At 36.7% G+C, this 17385-nt stretch overlaps 1 protein-coding gene across 1 annotated transcript in view; it reads left to right on the top strand.

The window, feature by feature from the left end:
* Window positions 1-16432, top strand: part of Bag4 (BAG cochaperone 4) — a 28769-nt gene extending 12337 nt beyond the window's left edge. Inside the window, exons 3-5 of the mRNA XM_076852482.1 lie at window positions 7862-8116; window positions 10528-10785; window positions 12194-16432. Of these exons, the coding sequence (XP_076708597.1) occupies window positions 7862-8116; window positions 10528-10785; window positions 12194-12676 (996 nt within the window). The 3' untranslated portion in view covers window positions 12677-16432. The remainder of the gene's footprint in view (window positions 1-7861; window positions 8117-10527; window positions 10786-12193) is intronic.
* The last annotated feature ends 953 nt before the right edge of the window (window positions 16433-17385 follow it).

Here is a 17385-nt window from a genome sequence, read left to right as displayed (position 1 = left end):
ATACATTTTCTTTAAAGGGATGAATAATTAATTCAGTTTTAAAAAACCTGCAGGAGAATTCCAAGTTCAAGGCCAGCCTGGACAACTTAGTAAGGCCCTGTCTCAAAGTAAAATTTAAGAAGTCTGGGGACGTAGCTCACACCCCTAGTATGATGAGGCCCTAGTATCTGGTAGAATATACCCCTAGTATAATGAGGCCCTGGTAACTGGTACCTCAAAAAAGGAAAAAAAAAAAAAAAAAGAAAAAGAAAAATCATATCACTCATTTTCCTTCTGGTTGCCTCCTTATATTAATCTTGCCTCACAATCATTCTTTTTGGTGTGTTTTATAAATCTTAAAATCTCTAATTAAAAATAGTTTTAATAAACCAAGAATGCATAATTTTTTTATTGATTTTATTATTTTTTTAAATACACGACAACAGTAGAATGCATTACAATCCTTATTACACATATAGAGCACAATTTTTCATATCTCTGTATATAAAGTATGTTCACGTCAATTTATGCCATTATACATGTACTCTTTTTTTTGCATTCAATCTTAATACACACACACACACACACATATATATATATCACAATTTTTCATATTTCTGTTTGTATATAAGGTATGTTGACACCCAGTTCAAGTCTTCGTACATGTACTTTGTATAATGATGACCATCACATTCCACCATCCTTGCTAATCCCCTTCCACCTCTTTCCCTCCCACACCTCTTCCCTACCTAGAATTAATCTAATCCTCCCATGCTCTCCCTCCCTACCCCGCTATGAGTCATCCCCCTTATATCAGAGAAAATATTCGGCATTTGTTTTTTGGGATTGGCTGACTTTACTTAGCATTATCTTCTCCAACGCCATCCATTTACCTGCAAATGCCATGATTTTGTTGTTTTTTTAATGCTGAGTAATATTCCATTATGTATAAATGCCATATTTTTTTTATCCATTCATCCACTGAAGGACATCTAGGTTGGCTCCACATTTCAGCTATTGTGAATTGTGCTGCTATAAACATTGATGTGGCTGTGTCCCTGTAGTATGCTGTTTTTAAGTCCTTTAGGTATAGTCCGAGAAAAGGAATAGCTGGGTCAAATGGTGGTTCCATTCCCAGTTTTCCAAGGAATCTCCATACTGCTTTCCAAATTGGCTGCACCAATTTGTAGTCCCACCAGCAATGTATGAGTGTACCTTTTTCCTCACATCCTGGTCAACATTTGTTGTTTATCTTCATAATAGCTGCCATTCTGACTGGAGTGAGATGATATCTTAGAGTAGTTTTGATTTGCATTTCTCTGATTGCTAGAGAAGAATGCATAATTTAGATACCTTGGAAAGCTGGGAATGGAACCACCATTTGACCCAGCTATCCCCCTTCTTGGTCAATTTCCCAAAGACCTTAAAAGAGCCTATTATAGGGATACAGCTACATTGATGTTCATAGCAGCACAATTCACAATAGCTAGACTGTGGAATTAACCTAGGTGCCCTTCAATAGATGAATGGATAAAAAAAATGTGGCGTTTATACACAATGGAGTATTAATCAGCATTAAAAAATGACAAAATCATGACATTTGCAGGGAAATGGATGGCATTAGAGCAGATTATGCTAAGTGAAGCCAGCCAATCCCTAAAAACCAAATGCCATATGTCTTCTTTGATATAAGAAGGGCAACTAAGAACAGAACAGGGAGGAAGAGCATGAGAAGAAGATCAACATTAAACAGGGACGAGAGGCCGGAGGGAAAGGGAGAGAGAAGGGAAATTGCATGGAAACGGAAGGAGACCCTCATTGTTATACAAAATTACATATAAGAGGAAGTGAGGGGAAAGGGAAAAAAAACAAGAGAGAGAAATGAATTACAGTAGATGGGGTAGAGAGAGAAGATGGGAGGGGAGGGGAGGGAAGCGGGGGATAGTAGGGGATAGGAAGGGCAGCAGAATACAACATACACTAGTATGGCAGTATGTAAAAAAGTGGATGTAACCGATGTGATTCTGCAATCTGTATATGGGGTAAAAATGGGAGTTCATAATCCACTTGAATCAAATGTATGAAATATGAAATGTCAAGAGCTTTGTAATGTTTTGAACAACTAATATTAATAATAAAAAAATATACTTTACAAAAAAAATAATGCATAATTTCTTGTTTGTGTTTTTTGAGTTGTCTTTGAGACATTCTGAAATTGGTCATTGTCTCATCCTTAGCAAACATGTTAACTGCAAAGTTGATAGGTGGTATTCTGACTCCATATTGTTATTAAACATGCATGTTGCAAGTAGTGATCTCTGGACACAGTAGATATTTGGAGAAAGTAGTTATAAACTCACAAAGAGATCAAAACCAGGAAGTAATTTTTATAATGAACATAAAGGGCTGGGCATGGTTGCATGCATCTGTAATCCCAGCCACTCTGGAGGCTGTGGCAGGAGGATTTTGAGTTCAAAGCCAGCCTCAACACTTGGCAACTCAGTGAGATCCTGTCTCTAAATAAAATATAAAAAAGGGCTGGGGATATGGCTCAGTGGTTAAGCATCCCTGGGTTCAATCCTCAGTGCCAAAAAAAAAATAAAATAAAAATTAAAAAAAATTAAGTACTGTAGTTAGGAGCTCCATAAGACAAAAATTGGAATAGCTCTTTAAATTGAGATATTACTTGAGAGAGCAACCGGTGGATGATGGTAGATTTGGTAGTTCCAAAAACAAGTGTTAGTGAAAATTCAAGGTGATGTTAACTACTGATAATTATGAAGTCTTGGAATACTTTTGTGGTAAAATTTTCCGTATTTTTCACGATAAGCACAACAGGAAAAGTTGTGATACTGCTAGGGGAAATAATTTTTTGCTTAGCTCACATCTGTCTGCACTTTTATAGTCATATACCAAATAGTAAGGGAATCTCAACAGCCTTTTTCTGGGCAAGAAACTTGACCATTTTTCTTCCATATCTACACAATAATCCATCAACTGGGAAACCAACTTTAGTAAAAAGTATTTTATGTCAGACAATCTTTAGCTTGTATTGAGATGGCAAATAGTGAGATGTCTTTTGGCTCTTAAATTGTTACTATTTGGGGTTGCTTGGTTTGTTGTCTGGGTTCCTTGTCTCCTTTCAGTAAAGAATTGAAGAACAGGTTACAGGTAGCAAACAAGAAGTAGGTTTATTGCAAAAGTGACAGAGATATAGCCATAGACTTCTCTGAAAAAAGGGGCCCTAACCCTGGGAATCTGGTGGAGGAGTTTTGACCTGTTCTTTTTATAGTCCGTGAAATTTCCTCCTTTCCTTATCTACTCTCCTGTCCATGGGCTCTTCATTATTATTGATTGGTGCCTCCTGTGTCCATGCGTCTGTTTTAGTTTTTCTCTTGGGTCCCCTATTTAAAAGCACAAGTACCAAAGTGTCTGATTGGATTCCCTCCTTGTGTCTACAAGTACTTTTGTCAAGCAGGAAGTTGACCTCATCAGAAGACCCTCTCCGTGCTCCTTTGTTCTGGCCTTGCCCTGACCTCCTCACTTGCTGTCTTGCCCTGGCTGCCTAGACCTTCTACCTCTTCCTTAAAATTATGTCTTGCATTTTGTCCTAGAGTAAGAGCATTAGTTGTAATTTATCCGAATTTTGAGAGTGCCGATTTTGATTTCTTTTGGAATCCAGAATGGTACTTTCAAGTAAACTATCTGTGGGGAGCCACTCTGAATGATTCCGGTCTTTCATTTTGGAGCGGAGAGGCTTTGACCATCACTACACCTCGTAGTGACTTGGACATTGCCCTGGTCCTGGAAGTTTGAGGACAAGCCTTCAGACATAGGCGTTGCCCTACAGCCCTTGGGTCGAATTACACTCACAAGCTCTTTGTAACTCCGCCCCTTCTTACCTTTTTTGGATGGAACTTTATAAGAATGAGGGTCCTCCCAGTAAAAGCCCACTTCCAAACGTGCTTGCACGCTCTCTCGTCAGACTCTCATGACTATCCCTCGCTCTCCCATTTGGAGGGGGGGGCTTGAGGCTAAAAGCGGAGGAGCCGTCCTGAAGTTTGTTTAAAGGTAAAGTGTCTGTGTTTTATTTGGTGTTCCTGGAAATTCACATGAGCGACCTTAAGTTCAGCTGCCCCCATGGGTCAGGAGCGGCAACTATCAAAGAAGATTTTATTTAATTCTTGTGATTTGCTCAGTTTTAGGTTGCATATTACCATATCAGCTGACAAATTTGCAATTAAAAGTTGTCTTGCTGGATGAGTGACACATGCCTAAAATCCCAGCAACTCGGTAGGCTGAGCCAGGAGAATTGCAAGTTTTCAACTAGCCTCAGCAACTTAGTGAGACCCTGCCTCAAAATTAAAAATGAAAAGTTCTGGGAATGTAACTCAGTGAATGTCTCTGGGTTCAGTGCCAGTACAAAAACAAACAGAAAACTTGCTGTCCTTAGACACAGACTGCCTTCATTAAAATAGTCTACTTGGATATCAAGGAAATAGCTAGGGTCCTAGCAGCCAACTGGATTTTAGCCATATCTGAAATTTTATATGATATTTTTAAGTGTAAACTTTGTTTACTCTAAAAAGTAATGTAGCTTTATTATTAAAATTTTGGGCTGGGCATGGTGTGCCATCCCACCCAGATCCTTGGCAGGCTGAGGCAGGAGGATGAAAAGTTTTAGGCCAGCCTTGGCAAATTAGCAAGACCTCTGTCTCACACTAAAATTTAAAAAAGGACTGGAAGCCAAAAACGATGGTTCATATGCCTGTAATCCCAGCAATTTGGGAGGCTGAGGTAGGAGGATCACAAGTTAAGACCAGCCTCAGCAGTTTAGTAAGCAATTTAATGAATCTAAAAAAAAAAAAAAGAAGGAGCCAGAGGCCACTAAGCAACTCAGACCCTGTCTCTAAATAAAATACAAAAAAGGGCTGGGGATGTGGCTCAATGGTTGAGTACTCCTGAGTCCAATCCCCACTACCACAAAAAAAAAAAAAAAAGAAAGAAAGAAAGAAAGAAAAAAGTAGGAAAGGACTGGAAGAACAACAAAAAAATTGGAAACTAGGGAGAGGAGAAAAAATACTACTTGTGCCATCTTAATATATTCATATTTTAAAAAATTTCTTTTTTTCCCTATCATGTTTACACAGCTTTAAATGATTATACACTTTTTAATTTAGCACTTTAGTTGCCCTATGCACTTGCCATGTTAATATTAGGGCGCAATATCAAGAACATTCTTTTTAATATGTAAAAAAAATTTTTTAAACGTTGATAGACCTTTATTTTATTTATATATTTATATGTGGCGCTGAGAATCCAACCCAGTGCCTCACACATGCTAGGCAAGTGCTCTACCATTAAGCCACAACCCCAATCCCTCTCTTTTTAATATTAAGGTAATTTTCAAACAAAAGTAGTAAGAATAGCATAAAAAATGCCTGTGTGTCCATCTTTCAGCTTTGATTATTAATCCTGGACTATCATGTATTTATCTTTGGAGCATTTCTTTAGAGTACTTTGAAGAAATTCCAGATGTCAAACTGTATAACTTGTAAATAAACTTAAGTATGTTTTTTTTTTAGAGAGAGAATTTTTTTTTTAATATTTATTTTTTAGTTTTCAGCGGGCATAACATCTTTGTTCGTATGTGGTGCTGAGGATCGAACTTGGGCCACACGCATGCAAGGCGAGCCAGCTACCACTTGAGCCACATCCCCAGCCCTTAAGTATGTTTTTTTAAAATATAAGGACTTTTGGGGTGGGTATTGGGGATTGAATTCAGGGGCACTCAACTACTGAGCCCCAGCCCTTTTTTGTATTTTATTTAGAGACAGGGTCTCACTGAGTTTCTTTGCGCTTCATTTTTGCTGAGGCTGGCTTTGAACTCTGAATCCTCCTGCCTCAGCCTCCTGAGTCTCTGGGATTATAGGTGTGCACCGCAGCACCCGGCAAGGGCTTTTTAAATTTTTTTTTAAGTTGTCAGTGGACCTTTATATGTGGTGCTGAGAGTTGAACCCAATGCCACACACATGCTAGGCAAATGTTTTGCAACTGAGCCACAACCCTAGCCAAGGACATTTTGAAAACATAACCACAATGCTAATACCACCAGTTACCTGTGACAAGTTCTGCTCTCTCAAATGCTGAAGTTTGAACATTAGTTAAGCATGCTGAGGCAAGCATATAAAGCAGGGTTTATTTAAAAAGGGTAATAGAGACTTCTCCCAGGAAGGTGCGAAGGGGGCCATAGCTGGTATCCTGGTATCCCAAGAAGCGAGGTGTTCTGTGCTTTTTATATGTCCTAGACCTCCTTTGTTTTTCTGCCTTTTCCCCCTTATCTTTCTCCTTCGATTACAGGAGTACCCCCACCATGCTTGGTGGGAGGGCCTAAAGGTGGGAAACAGGTGTGGTGAAAGGGAGAAGGGCCAGATGGTACAGCCCAGGACACTCTTTATAGCTCCCTGTAGGGAGGTGCAATTCCTGGGACAGGTTACCTTAGCAACAGTTTGGAGCAGGGGCAGGTTCTAGATAAGGGTGGAGGAAGGGCTCCAAAGGAATTAACATTTAATTCTTCTGGGACAGTCTCCAACTTCTGGGGACTCACTCAAAATTGACCTAACTTGATCTGACCTAATTTGATTTACCTATCCAATCAGGTATATTGTGTGGTATATTAAGGAGTTCTTTGTTTAGACTGAAAGCTTAAAGAGCTTCTTAGTAGCTTTAACAAAGAGGTGGTTCATTGCCCTTCTGGTCAAGGAATGTATTGCTGGCTCTTCCCTTGTACTTGACTCTGCGAGGAATTCTTTGGAATTCCTTGTCTGTTCTCAAACCTAAAGAAAGAATGATTAGTCTTAGAGACAGAGGTGAACACAGCAAAACTTGATTCTGGGTTTTTACTGTTTTTAAAAGGTAAAGTAGAAATTAGTAGAAAACATTAAGGTGGTCATTTAAATTTAGGTTTTAGCTTTACTCTCATTTGTATTATAAACTGAGGGTTCTTGGTACTAGTAATAGTCTAGATAAGTGATTTAAAACTACAGTTAAGGAAGGCTGGGAATGAAGCTTAGTAGTAGAGTGCTTGCACGTGACATTAGATTCAAATCCCAGCTCTGCAAACAAAATAAAAAACCATGGCAGTAAGCAGTGTATGAGGAATGTATCTCTGTTATCTGTTATTATCTGTTATCTGTTATTATCTGGGTAATAGAGTAATGGTATGGTACCAACATGGACTTTGGAGTCAGATTGGGTTTATTTCTTTATCTTGCCATAATAATACTAACAACAATAAGATAAATAATTTTCCATTTATTGAGCATACTTTGTATCAGATACTAAGTCTTAATTTATGTCATGTCATTTAATTTTCATATTAACCCTGCAAGAAAAGATTATGGTCTTCATTTTTCCTGTTGGAGAAACTAAAACTAAGAGCAGTTAAATATAAAGTCTGGTATAGCTGGATCTTTCTCTATAGTCTCTCTTCCTCTTACATCATGGTCTTCCTTCTCTCTGGAATTCTCTCAAGTTTCCCACAATTCCCTCTTCAGTTAGTCAGTCAGTTCTCTGCTGTTATGTTATTGTCAGGTATACTTAAGGCAATGTTTAAGAAGCATTGTTCTAAGGTCATCACTTTGTGTCTCATCACAATATACATGTTTCATTCCATTGTTACATGGGCTCTACAGTTCAGTCTATGGAATATTATTTTAATAGAAGAGAGAAAGAATACGTTACAGATTGGTTAGGGAGTTTGTATTTTCATTAGTTATTGATTTCTTCCTAAAATTTTCAACATTGGGCATTCAGTTAGGGCATTTCAGTTCTTCAGCTCTTCTACCCATTTATCTTTTTTCTCAATTTTGCTTTTTTTCAGAGTTTGAATTCTTATACAAATGGAGCATATGGTCCACCATATCCCCCAGGCCCTGGGGCAAATACTGCCTCATATTCAGGGGCTTATTATGCACCTGGCTATTCTCAGACCAGTTACTCTACAGAAGTTCCAAGCACTTATCGATCACCTGGCAGCAGCCCAACCCCAGCCTCTCGTTGGATGTATCCTCAACAGGACTGTCAGACTGAAGCGCCCCCTCTTAGAGGGCAGGTCCCAGGATATCCTGCTTCACAGGTGAGCAGTTTTCTGTAGGAAAAATTTCAAAGTCTTTGCTTCTTGAGTTGTAAACAGTGGAAGGGTGTTTATTTATATTAGTGCTTATTTAAGAAAATACTGAAGATGGTCAGAAGTTTTCCAGAGGTGAAGGCAGGGACTACTTTTATATTGGATGCCTTTCTTTCTTGTAGTAACTATTTCAATAAATAGTTGAAGGTACCTTAAAGGTGTCATAATCAGAAATTTTTTTTTTCAAATTTTTTTTAGAAAGAGAGAGAATTTTTAATATTTATTTTTTAATTTTTGGCGGACATAACATCTTTGTTTGTATGTGGTGCTGAGGATCGAACCTGAGCCGCACGCATGCCAGGCGAGTGCGCTACCACTTAAGCCACATCCCCAGCCCACTCAGAAAATTTTTATAAAGTGAAAGAAATTTTTTTTTTTTTTTTTGTGATGGTGGTGGTACTTGTATTGAACCCAGGGGTACTTTACCACTGAGCTACACCCCCAGCCCTTTTTACTTATTAATTTTTTTGGTACCAGGAATTGAATCCAAGGATGCTCAACCACTGAGCCATGTCCTCAGTCCTTTTTTATTTTATTTTCTGAAAAATATTTATTTTTTAAACGGTGTCAAGGAATAGTATCTTTTTTTTAATTTGTTTTAATTAGTTACACATGACAGTACAATGATCTTGACATATCATCATTTGAATCAGATGGGATATAATTTCTCATTTTTCTGAGTGTACAGGTTGTAGAATTACATTGGTCATGTAGTCACATATATATCCACAGCAATAATAATGTCTATTTTATTCTGCTGTCCTTCCATTCCCCCCCCCACTCCCTTCCCCTCCCATCACTTCTCTCTACCCAATTTAATGTGACCCACTTCTTTTTTTTTTCCTTCACATCTTCATACCTGTATTCTGTATAATGAAAGGGGTCTCCTTCCCTCTTCCATGCAATTCCCATTCCTCTCTTCCCTATCTAGAGGTAATTTTCTTCTCATGCTCTTCCTCCCTACCCCATTTCCCTTATATCAGAGAAGACATTTGGCATTTGTTTTTTTGGGATTGGCTAACTTCACTTGGCATAATCTGCTCTAATGCCATCCATTTCCCTGCAAATGCCATGATCTTGTTATTTTTTTATTGCTGAGTAATATTCCATTGTGTATAAATGCCACATTTTTTTAATCCATTCATCCATTGAAGGGCATCTAGGTTGGCTCCACAGTCTAGCTATTGTGAATTGTGCTGCTATAAACATTGATGTGGCTGTGTCCCTATAGTATGCCGTTTTTAGGTCTTTTGAGTATAGTCCGAGAAGAGAAATAGCTGGGTCAAATGGTGGTTCCATTCCCAGTTTTCCAAGGAATCTCCATACTGCTTTCCAAATTGGCTGCACCAATTTGCAGTCCCACCAGCAATGTATGAGTGTACCTTTTTTCCCCACATCCTCACCAGCACTTGAAGTTGTTTGACTTCATAATGGCTGCCATTCTTACTGGAGTGAGATGGTATCTTAGTGTAGTTTTAATTTGCATTTCTCTGATTGCTAGGGATGGTGAGCATTTTTTCGTGTATTTGTTGATTGATTGTATATCTTCTTCTGAGAAGTTTCTACAATATCTTTATTTTACATATATGTGGTGCTGAGAATCGAACCCAGTGCCTCATGCCTGCTAGGCGAGCGCTCTACCACTGAGTCACAACCCCAGCCCCCCCCGCCCCCCTCCGCCCCCCCCCCCATTTTTTATTTAGAGACATAATCTCACGGAGTTGCTAACTGCCTCACTAATCTGCTGAGGCTGACTTTAAACTTGAGATCCTCCTGCCTCAGCCTCCTGAGTTGCTGAGAATACATGTGTGTGCCACTGCACCCGGCTTTATTTTTAATTTTGAGACATGCTTTTGGTAAATTGCTGAGGCTGTCCTCGAATTTGTGACCCTCTTGCTTCAGTTTCCTAAGTTGCTGGAATTCTAGGTGTGCCATTGTGCCTGGCAAAATAAATTTTTAGAGAATTGTTTAAAAGTTTCCTAGTTTTAACCTTTTTTTGGTGTGCTATTAGATTTATATTTTTAAATATTTTATGAATGATACCATGTTTATTTCTCTGTTCACTTTAAGAGGATTTCTAATATATCTTTATTTGTGCTTCCTTATAACATGGGATCATTTGATTATAGTGTCTATGGACAGATTTATACTATACTTCAGTAATTAAATTTTAGGCCTTATTCTTTCTATTTTGATCATCACCAAATCTTTCCTCGGTATAACTGGAACAGGTTTTTTTCAGGCTTGTAGTAATTATGGCAACTAATTAGAGTTCCTAGCATCCTAGAATTTGCCAATAATATTTTCATTACTTTTAGTTTTTTTAGAAATGGTCAGCATATTTTTTCCTCTCAATCTAGAACCCCGGAATGACCCTGCCCCATTATCCTTATGGGGATGGTAATCGTAGTGTTCAGCAGTCAGGACCAACTGTACGACCACAAGAGGATGCATGGGCTGCTTCTCCTGGTGCTTATGGGATAGGCTCCCGCTACCCCTGGCCTTCAGCTGCGCCCTCAGTACCACCTGGGAATCTCTACATGACTGAATCAACTTCATCGTGGCCTAGCAGTGGCTCTCCTCAGCCACCTCCTTCACCACCACCCCAGCAATCCAAGGTAGGAGACCTAAGTGTTGTTCTTTTGCTCTCTGGGTAAGAAGAAAGCTCAAGGGACCAAGGTTGTGGCTCAGTGGTGAGTGCTTGCCTAGCATGTGTGAGGCACTGGGTTCGATCCCTGGTACCACATAAAAATAAACAAATGAAATGAAGGTATTGTGTCCATCTATAACTAAAAAAAATTTAAAAAAAAAAAGCTCAAGATTTAACTTTTCTCCATTGGTTTATGTTAAATGGGGACTAATTATGAAAATTTGGTGACTACTTCCTGTAGCTTTAGTTCAGCCTATTCTTCTTTTCTCTTTTATACTCTCAAAGACTTTATTTATTTATTTTGTTCTGGGGATTAAACCCAGAGGTGCTTTACCACTGAGCCACATCCCAGCCTTTTTTATTATTTATTTAAAAAAAAAATTTAGATGTTGATGAACTTTTATTTTATTCATTTATTTATATGCGGTGCCGAAAATTGAAGCCAGTACCTCACACATGCTAGGCAAGTGCTCTACCACTGAGCCACAACCTTTCTTATTTTTTCAGACAGGGTCTCAATAGTTGCTGAGGGCCTTACTAAGTTGCCAAGGTTGATCCTGCTGTTTTAGCCTTCCAAAGATTTTTATTTTTTAAAGACATTTTAGGCTCACATCCTATTTTTAAAAGACATAAAAGTGCTCATTTTCTCTTTGTTGTAATTCTTTCCAAATGTTAAATACAATCAGACTGCATTTTGTAACCACAAATAATCTAGAGATAGAAGATAAAAACCGATGTGAAATACCTATAGTATTATCTTCTATGGTTTAATATTTTTAAATTAAACCATAGATTTGAACATTATATGTTTATGTCTGCTTCCTTTTTAAGATCTTGAGGATTTAAATCTTAAAGGGAAAAACTGTCTAATTCTTATTTAGTAAGTCACTGGATGGATTGTGAAGTGGTAAGATATATTGTAAGGTGTTCACAATGATAATGTGCCTCAGGGAAGGTTGTTGTTATATTCAGGAGTTCTCTTGCTTTTTATGTGACAGGACATTCCCTTTTATCTTCTTAAAATGGTGTTTTTTTCAAATGATTGAAAAGGGTGGTCCAGTTTTATTGGAGGGAAGTCTTTTTTTTTTTTTTTTTTTTTTTAAAGAGAGAGTGAGAGAGAGAGAGAGAATTTTTAATATTTATTTTTTAGTTATCGGCGGATACAACATCTTTGTTTTGTATGTGGTACTGAGGATCGAACCCGGGCCGCACGCATGCCAGGCGAGCGCGCTACCGCTTGAGCCACATCCTCAGCCCCGGGGGGAATTCTTTTAATGTACTTTTGGGTCAGGTGAAAGATGTGCGCTAAAAAATTGTACCATTGATGGAGTCTTATTAAAATAGCTTTTTTCCTCTTTTTATTCTCCCATCCTAAGGATTCCTCATACCCCTATAGCCAAGATCAAGGCATGAACCGGCACAACTTTCCTTGCAGTGTCCATCAGTATGAATCCTCCGGGACAGTGAACAATGATAATTCAGACCTTTTGGATTCCCAAGTCCAATATAGTGCTGAGCCTCAACTGTATGGTAATGCCACCAATGAGCATCCTGGCAATCAAGATCAGAGTAATAATCTTCCTGAAGAATGTTTATCTTCAGATGAAGGTACTCCTCCAAGTATTAAAAAAATCATACATGTATTGGAGAAGGTCCAGTATCTTGAGCAAGAAGTAGAAGAGTTTGTAGGAAAAAAGACAGACAAAGCATACTGGCTTCTGGAAGAAATGCTAACAAAGGAACTTTTGGAACTGGATTCTGTTGAAACTGGGGGCCAGGACTCTGTCCGGCAGGCCAGGAAAGAGGCTGTTTGTAAGATCCAGGCCATACTGGAAAAATTAGAAAAAAAAGGATTATGAAAGGATTTAGAACAAAGTGGAAGCCTGTTAATAACTTGGCCAAAGAACTCTTGATTTTGGTTAGTTACTGTCTTTTTGAAATGCCTGTTGATGACAAGAAGCAATACATTCCAAATTTCCTTTGATTTAATTTAAAACTTGAAAAGTTGGTAAAGGAATGGAAGAACACTTTAGTTACGAGATTTTCAGTTCTCAGACGAATGAATGTAATAGAAAACTGGAATTACTAACATTGCCAAGTAGACTCACTTCTTAAGAAATTTGGGGACATTTTTAAGCTGCTTCTTATCAGCAGGAGAGAAATACATTTCATGTAACAGGCTATCAGAAACCTACCAGATGAAACTGGATATAATCTGAGACAAACAGAATCTGTTTTTGTAAACATCTGGATTACTTGTCAACATTTTTGTACATTGTGACTGTTTCAGTGTAGACACTTCATTGTAAATTACAGCTTAGACTTTAGCCTTCTTGGACTTCTGTTTTATTATTTACAGTTCACAAATATAGTATTATTCTCTACTTCTTGGTACGTTTTGTAGTAATATGTTTAATATAATTATTCAAAAGACTATATTGACAGCCAGATAATATGGCAATTCTGAATGGATTTATGTCTTTTCATCACTTGAATATATTGCAATGTGTAGTGAATTCTTGAGGTAAATTGTCATCCTTTTTTGTATAGCATGTTTAGTTAGAGTTCTTAACACTTCTACTTTTCATAGTAGTAGTGGAAGGTGAATTTGGAAATGACATTGATACAAGAATTAAATGTTTATGGACATTTTTCTTTTTTATTGTATTTGGATAAAGATCCACTTAAAATTACTTAAAAAAAAAAAAAAGTATAATTATCTTTTTACTATTGCTGCTTCTACAGAAAGCCTGTGATAGATACAGATGAAAAATCAATGCCATAATGAATATAAATAATGACTCCAAAAAGTAATAAATATGATTATTTGACACAAGGCCCTTTGATAATATTGTTTTCCATCTAAGCTATCAGTTTTGCTATGTAAGATCCCTGTGGGCAGATTTCAGCTCAATTTATATTTAAAAATAATGATGGGAAAAGGAGATGCTCAGGGAGTAAATCATGTATAGAGTGGGAAATTATTTTCTTCTTTTGTTTCTTAGATAAATTTCATAGATTTTTGTTTGTTTGTTTCATAAAAGATGTAACAACTGATTTTAGAACCCAATTTAAGAGAAAGCATATGGAAAGGGTCTCAACTGGCCTTGTTTGGGTACCTATGTGCTATTGTATAGAAGAGATTTAGGTAAGTAACTTTTACATCTGAGTTCTAGTATACTATATGTGCTTTTAGGAAAATAGCTTTTTCTTTTTTTTTTTTTTTTTTTTTTTTTGATGGGTGTTAGGGGGTGTAGGGCCTTACACATGCTAGGTAAGTGCTCTACCAGCTGTTTCTTAATAAGATATCCAAGTGATAATATTTTTCCTAGACTGCCAAGCCTATTAATGATACTAAATCTGTCAGCCAACTCCTCTATTCATAACTAAGTAAACTAATAAAAACATGTTAAATGATGATATGAAATGTAGTAAAAATATCGAATATTGGCTGGGGCTTATGATTGGGATGAGTGATTCTACAGGATAATATGATGATAATTATATCTTAGGATTTTTATATTTGGCCTAATACAGGAATGTTTTAAAACAGACCTTTTTTTTTGTGAAAATTAGAAAATTATACTTAAGACTTTAGAAAGTGGAGAAACTTAAAGCCAAGTTACCAATGGTACAGTGACTAATTCAAAAGGGAACTTTGCTATTGCTATTTAATTTACTGAGTGCCCAAGATGACAATTTCCACAAAGTCTTGATTTTTACATATATATATACATACATACATATATATACATACATACGTTATGCACAAATATACACATATGCATGTGTATCTTTTCAAGTTATTATTTAAACTTTTGAGATGGGATTTTAGACTACAGAAGAGTTGTAAAAATACTACAGGTCCTGTATACCCTTCACCCACCTTCTTCTTATGTTGATATCTTAAAAAACCACAGAACATTTGTCAAAATTAAGAAATTAACCTTGCTACATGGTATTAAATAGAGAGTTAAAAGTGACTTTTATTAGTCTTTTTACTAATGCCCCTTTTTTGTTCTAGGATTGATTCCAGGGTCCCATCTTGCATTTAATTGTCATGTCTCCATAGTGTCTTCCAGTCTGTGACAATGTACATTAACAGGATACCTGATGTAATGTATTTCTGGTGGTGTTAACTTCAATCACTATGCTAAGGTGATGTCTGCTAGAATTCCCTACTGTATACTATATTTTCCTTTGTAATTACTAAATATTTGCTAGAGATACTTCAGACTATGCAAATGTTCTGTGTCTGCGTAAACTTTTGCCTACTTCTTTTACTATCCATTGGCAGATCTTGCTTGTGGCAGTTACTACTGTGGAGTTCTAACAGTGCTTTTCTATTTCACTTATTTCTTCTACATTTAATAATTGGAATTATTCTTAAGGAAGAGCTGTCACTTTTGGATTTATATTTTTAATTATAATTAAGATATTCAGGATAGGTTCAAACTTAGAAGATATAAATCATGTTAAAATGATTATAAATACCAGTATCAAAGAAAACTAAGTTGATTACCTGTCCCAGAAAATACCGTGAACTTAAGATGAAAATAGTATTTATGATTAGTAGAATTTGTTCACCTTTTTTAATATTGACTTCAAACTGAAATCTTTTTATTTAATTTCATGCTCAGACTTTTAAAAGTGTCTAAATTTACATTACTTTGGGGATCATTTTTGTCAAAATCTTGAGTAAAGTTACCCAGAGCTGGCATGATAAACACAGCTATGTTTTCTTTATTATAAGCCACAGTTGTTCCAAATATAGATGTTAATGTAAACATTTAAACAAATCAGCCAAATGAAGAATCTAGGGCATGGTTTATGTTTGTCTCTGTATGTTGGCTTAGAATTTTTAAAAGTGCTTTAAAAAATGGGGTTTGAAAATAATTCCTTAGTGGGTTATTGTAAATAATACTGTTAAAGGTAAGCAAAAATATTTTAAAAAATTGAAGAATGCAGATAAAATTGGCATTAAAAAAAAGGTTGGAGCTTTTTCTTTTTAATTTTTTTTTTTTAAATTATGAGTTTATCTTAGTTCATAGACGTTAAGATTTTGATGAGTCAGTTCTTCTGTGAAAAGGATCATTCTCCTGATCTCATCCCTATTTTTCCTTCTCTAAAGAAAACCACTTTTTTTTCTTTTTCAATACTGGGGATTGAACCGAGGGATGAGCCACATCCCTAGCTCTTATTTTTTATTTTGAGACAGGGTCTTGCTAAGTTCCTAAGGGCCTCACTATGTTGTTGAGGCTGGCTTTGAATTAGCAATCATCCTGCCTCAGCTTCCCAAGCCCCTGGGATTACAGATATGTGCCACCACACCCAGTTCAGATAACCAACCACTTTCAAATGAAAAATGTAAATACATTTTCAAAATGTATGTTCATATTTTTAAATAACACAATTGTATTGCTTTTTTTTTGTTTGTTTGATTTACCAATTTAGGTCTTTTCTACTGATTTTTCTGTTTTAGAGGGTGAGGATTTAGGTTCATGTATCTGCCTCTATTACACACGTTAGTTCCGTCTTCCCCACTTCTCAATATAGTTTGACTATTTCTATGTAAATGCTAACCAGAACTTATTCATATAATAAACCGTGATTTCTTTTCCTGATCAACTCCTCGTTTTCCTTGTATTTATTAGTCGTCTTTATTTTGTTTGCTTATGTATTTACGATTGATCTGACCTCAGACTCTACATCAGTTGTCTAAATCTTCTCTCAAGATGCTCAAACATTTTAGCAATTTTAAATTCCTAAAGAAGTCTATCCTGGAGCATTCTGATTGGAGGATTGGTATGTTCCTGGTGTATATAGATATCTTGGAATCTTCAGTTATTTTCTTTGTCTTCTCTTTTGGTTTTCTGTATCCCATGTCTCTCTCATTTTATTCCTTATTTTGGTAGATTATGGAATACATAGATTTCTGGAAAAGCGTGCATGGGAAGTAATTTTTTTTAGATCTTACATAATTGAAGATCTCTGTTCTAACCTGCCCCTGGATTAATATTTCTGCTAGGTATAAAATTATAGGAAATGATTATTTTAAGGATTTTAAAGACATTATCTAATGTCTTGTGATTTCTAGAATTGCTGTTGAGAAGGGTTTTAGTCAGCTTTTTTGCCGCTGTGACTAAAGGATCTGACTAGAACAATTTTAAAGGAGGAAAAGTTTATTTGAGAGCTTATGGTTTAGTCTTAGTCCATAGAAGGCTTGCTCCATTTCTCAGGACTTGAGGTGAGGCTGAACATCATGGCAGATTTGGGTGTGGAGGGAAGCAGCTCACATTATGGTGATCAAGAAGCAGATCACCGCTTTCCAGATACAAAATATATATATATACAAAATATATACCCTATAGCCACACCCTTTCCACTTCGATTAATCCCATCAGGAATTAATACACTGATTGGGTTAAGACTCTTAAAACCCAAGATGGGCATGGTGGTGTTCACCTGTAATTCCAGAGGCTGGGGAGTCTGAGGCAAGAAGATCGCAAGTTTAAAGCCAGTCTCAGCAACCTTGAGGTGCTAAGCAACTCAGTGAGACCCTGTCTCT

The sequence above is a fragment of the Callospermophilus lateralis genome, chromosome 4 (assembly GCF_048772815.1).
Source record: "Callospermophilus lateralis isolate mCalLat2 chromosome 4, mCalLat2.hap1, whole genome shotgun sequence".
Classification (NCBI taxonomy): Eukaryota; Metazoa; Chordata; class Mammalia; order Rodentia; family Sciuridae; genus Callospermophilus; species Callospermophilus lateralis.
The sequence above is the reverse complement of the archived record's forward strand: the minus strand, read 5'-3'. Positions and strand labels throughout refer to the sequence as shown.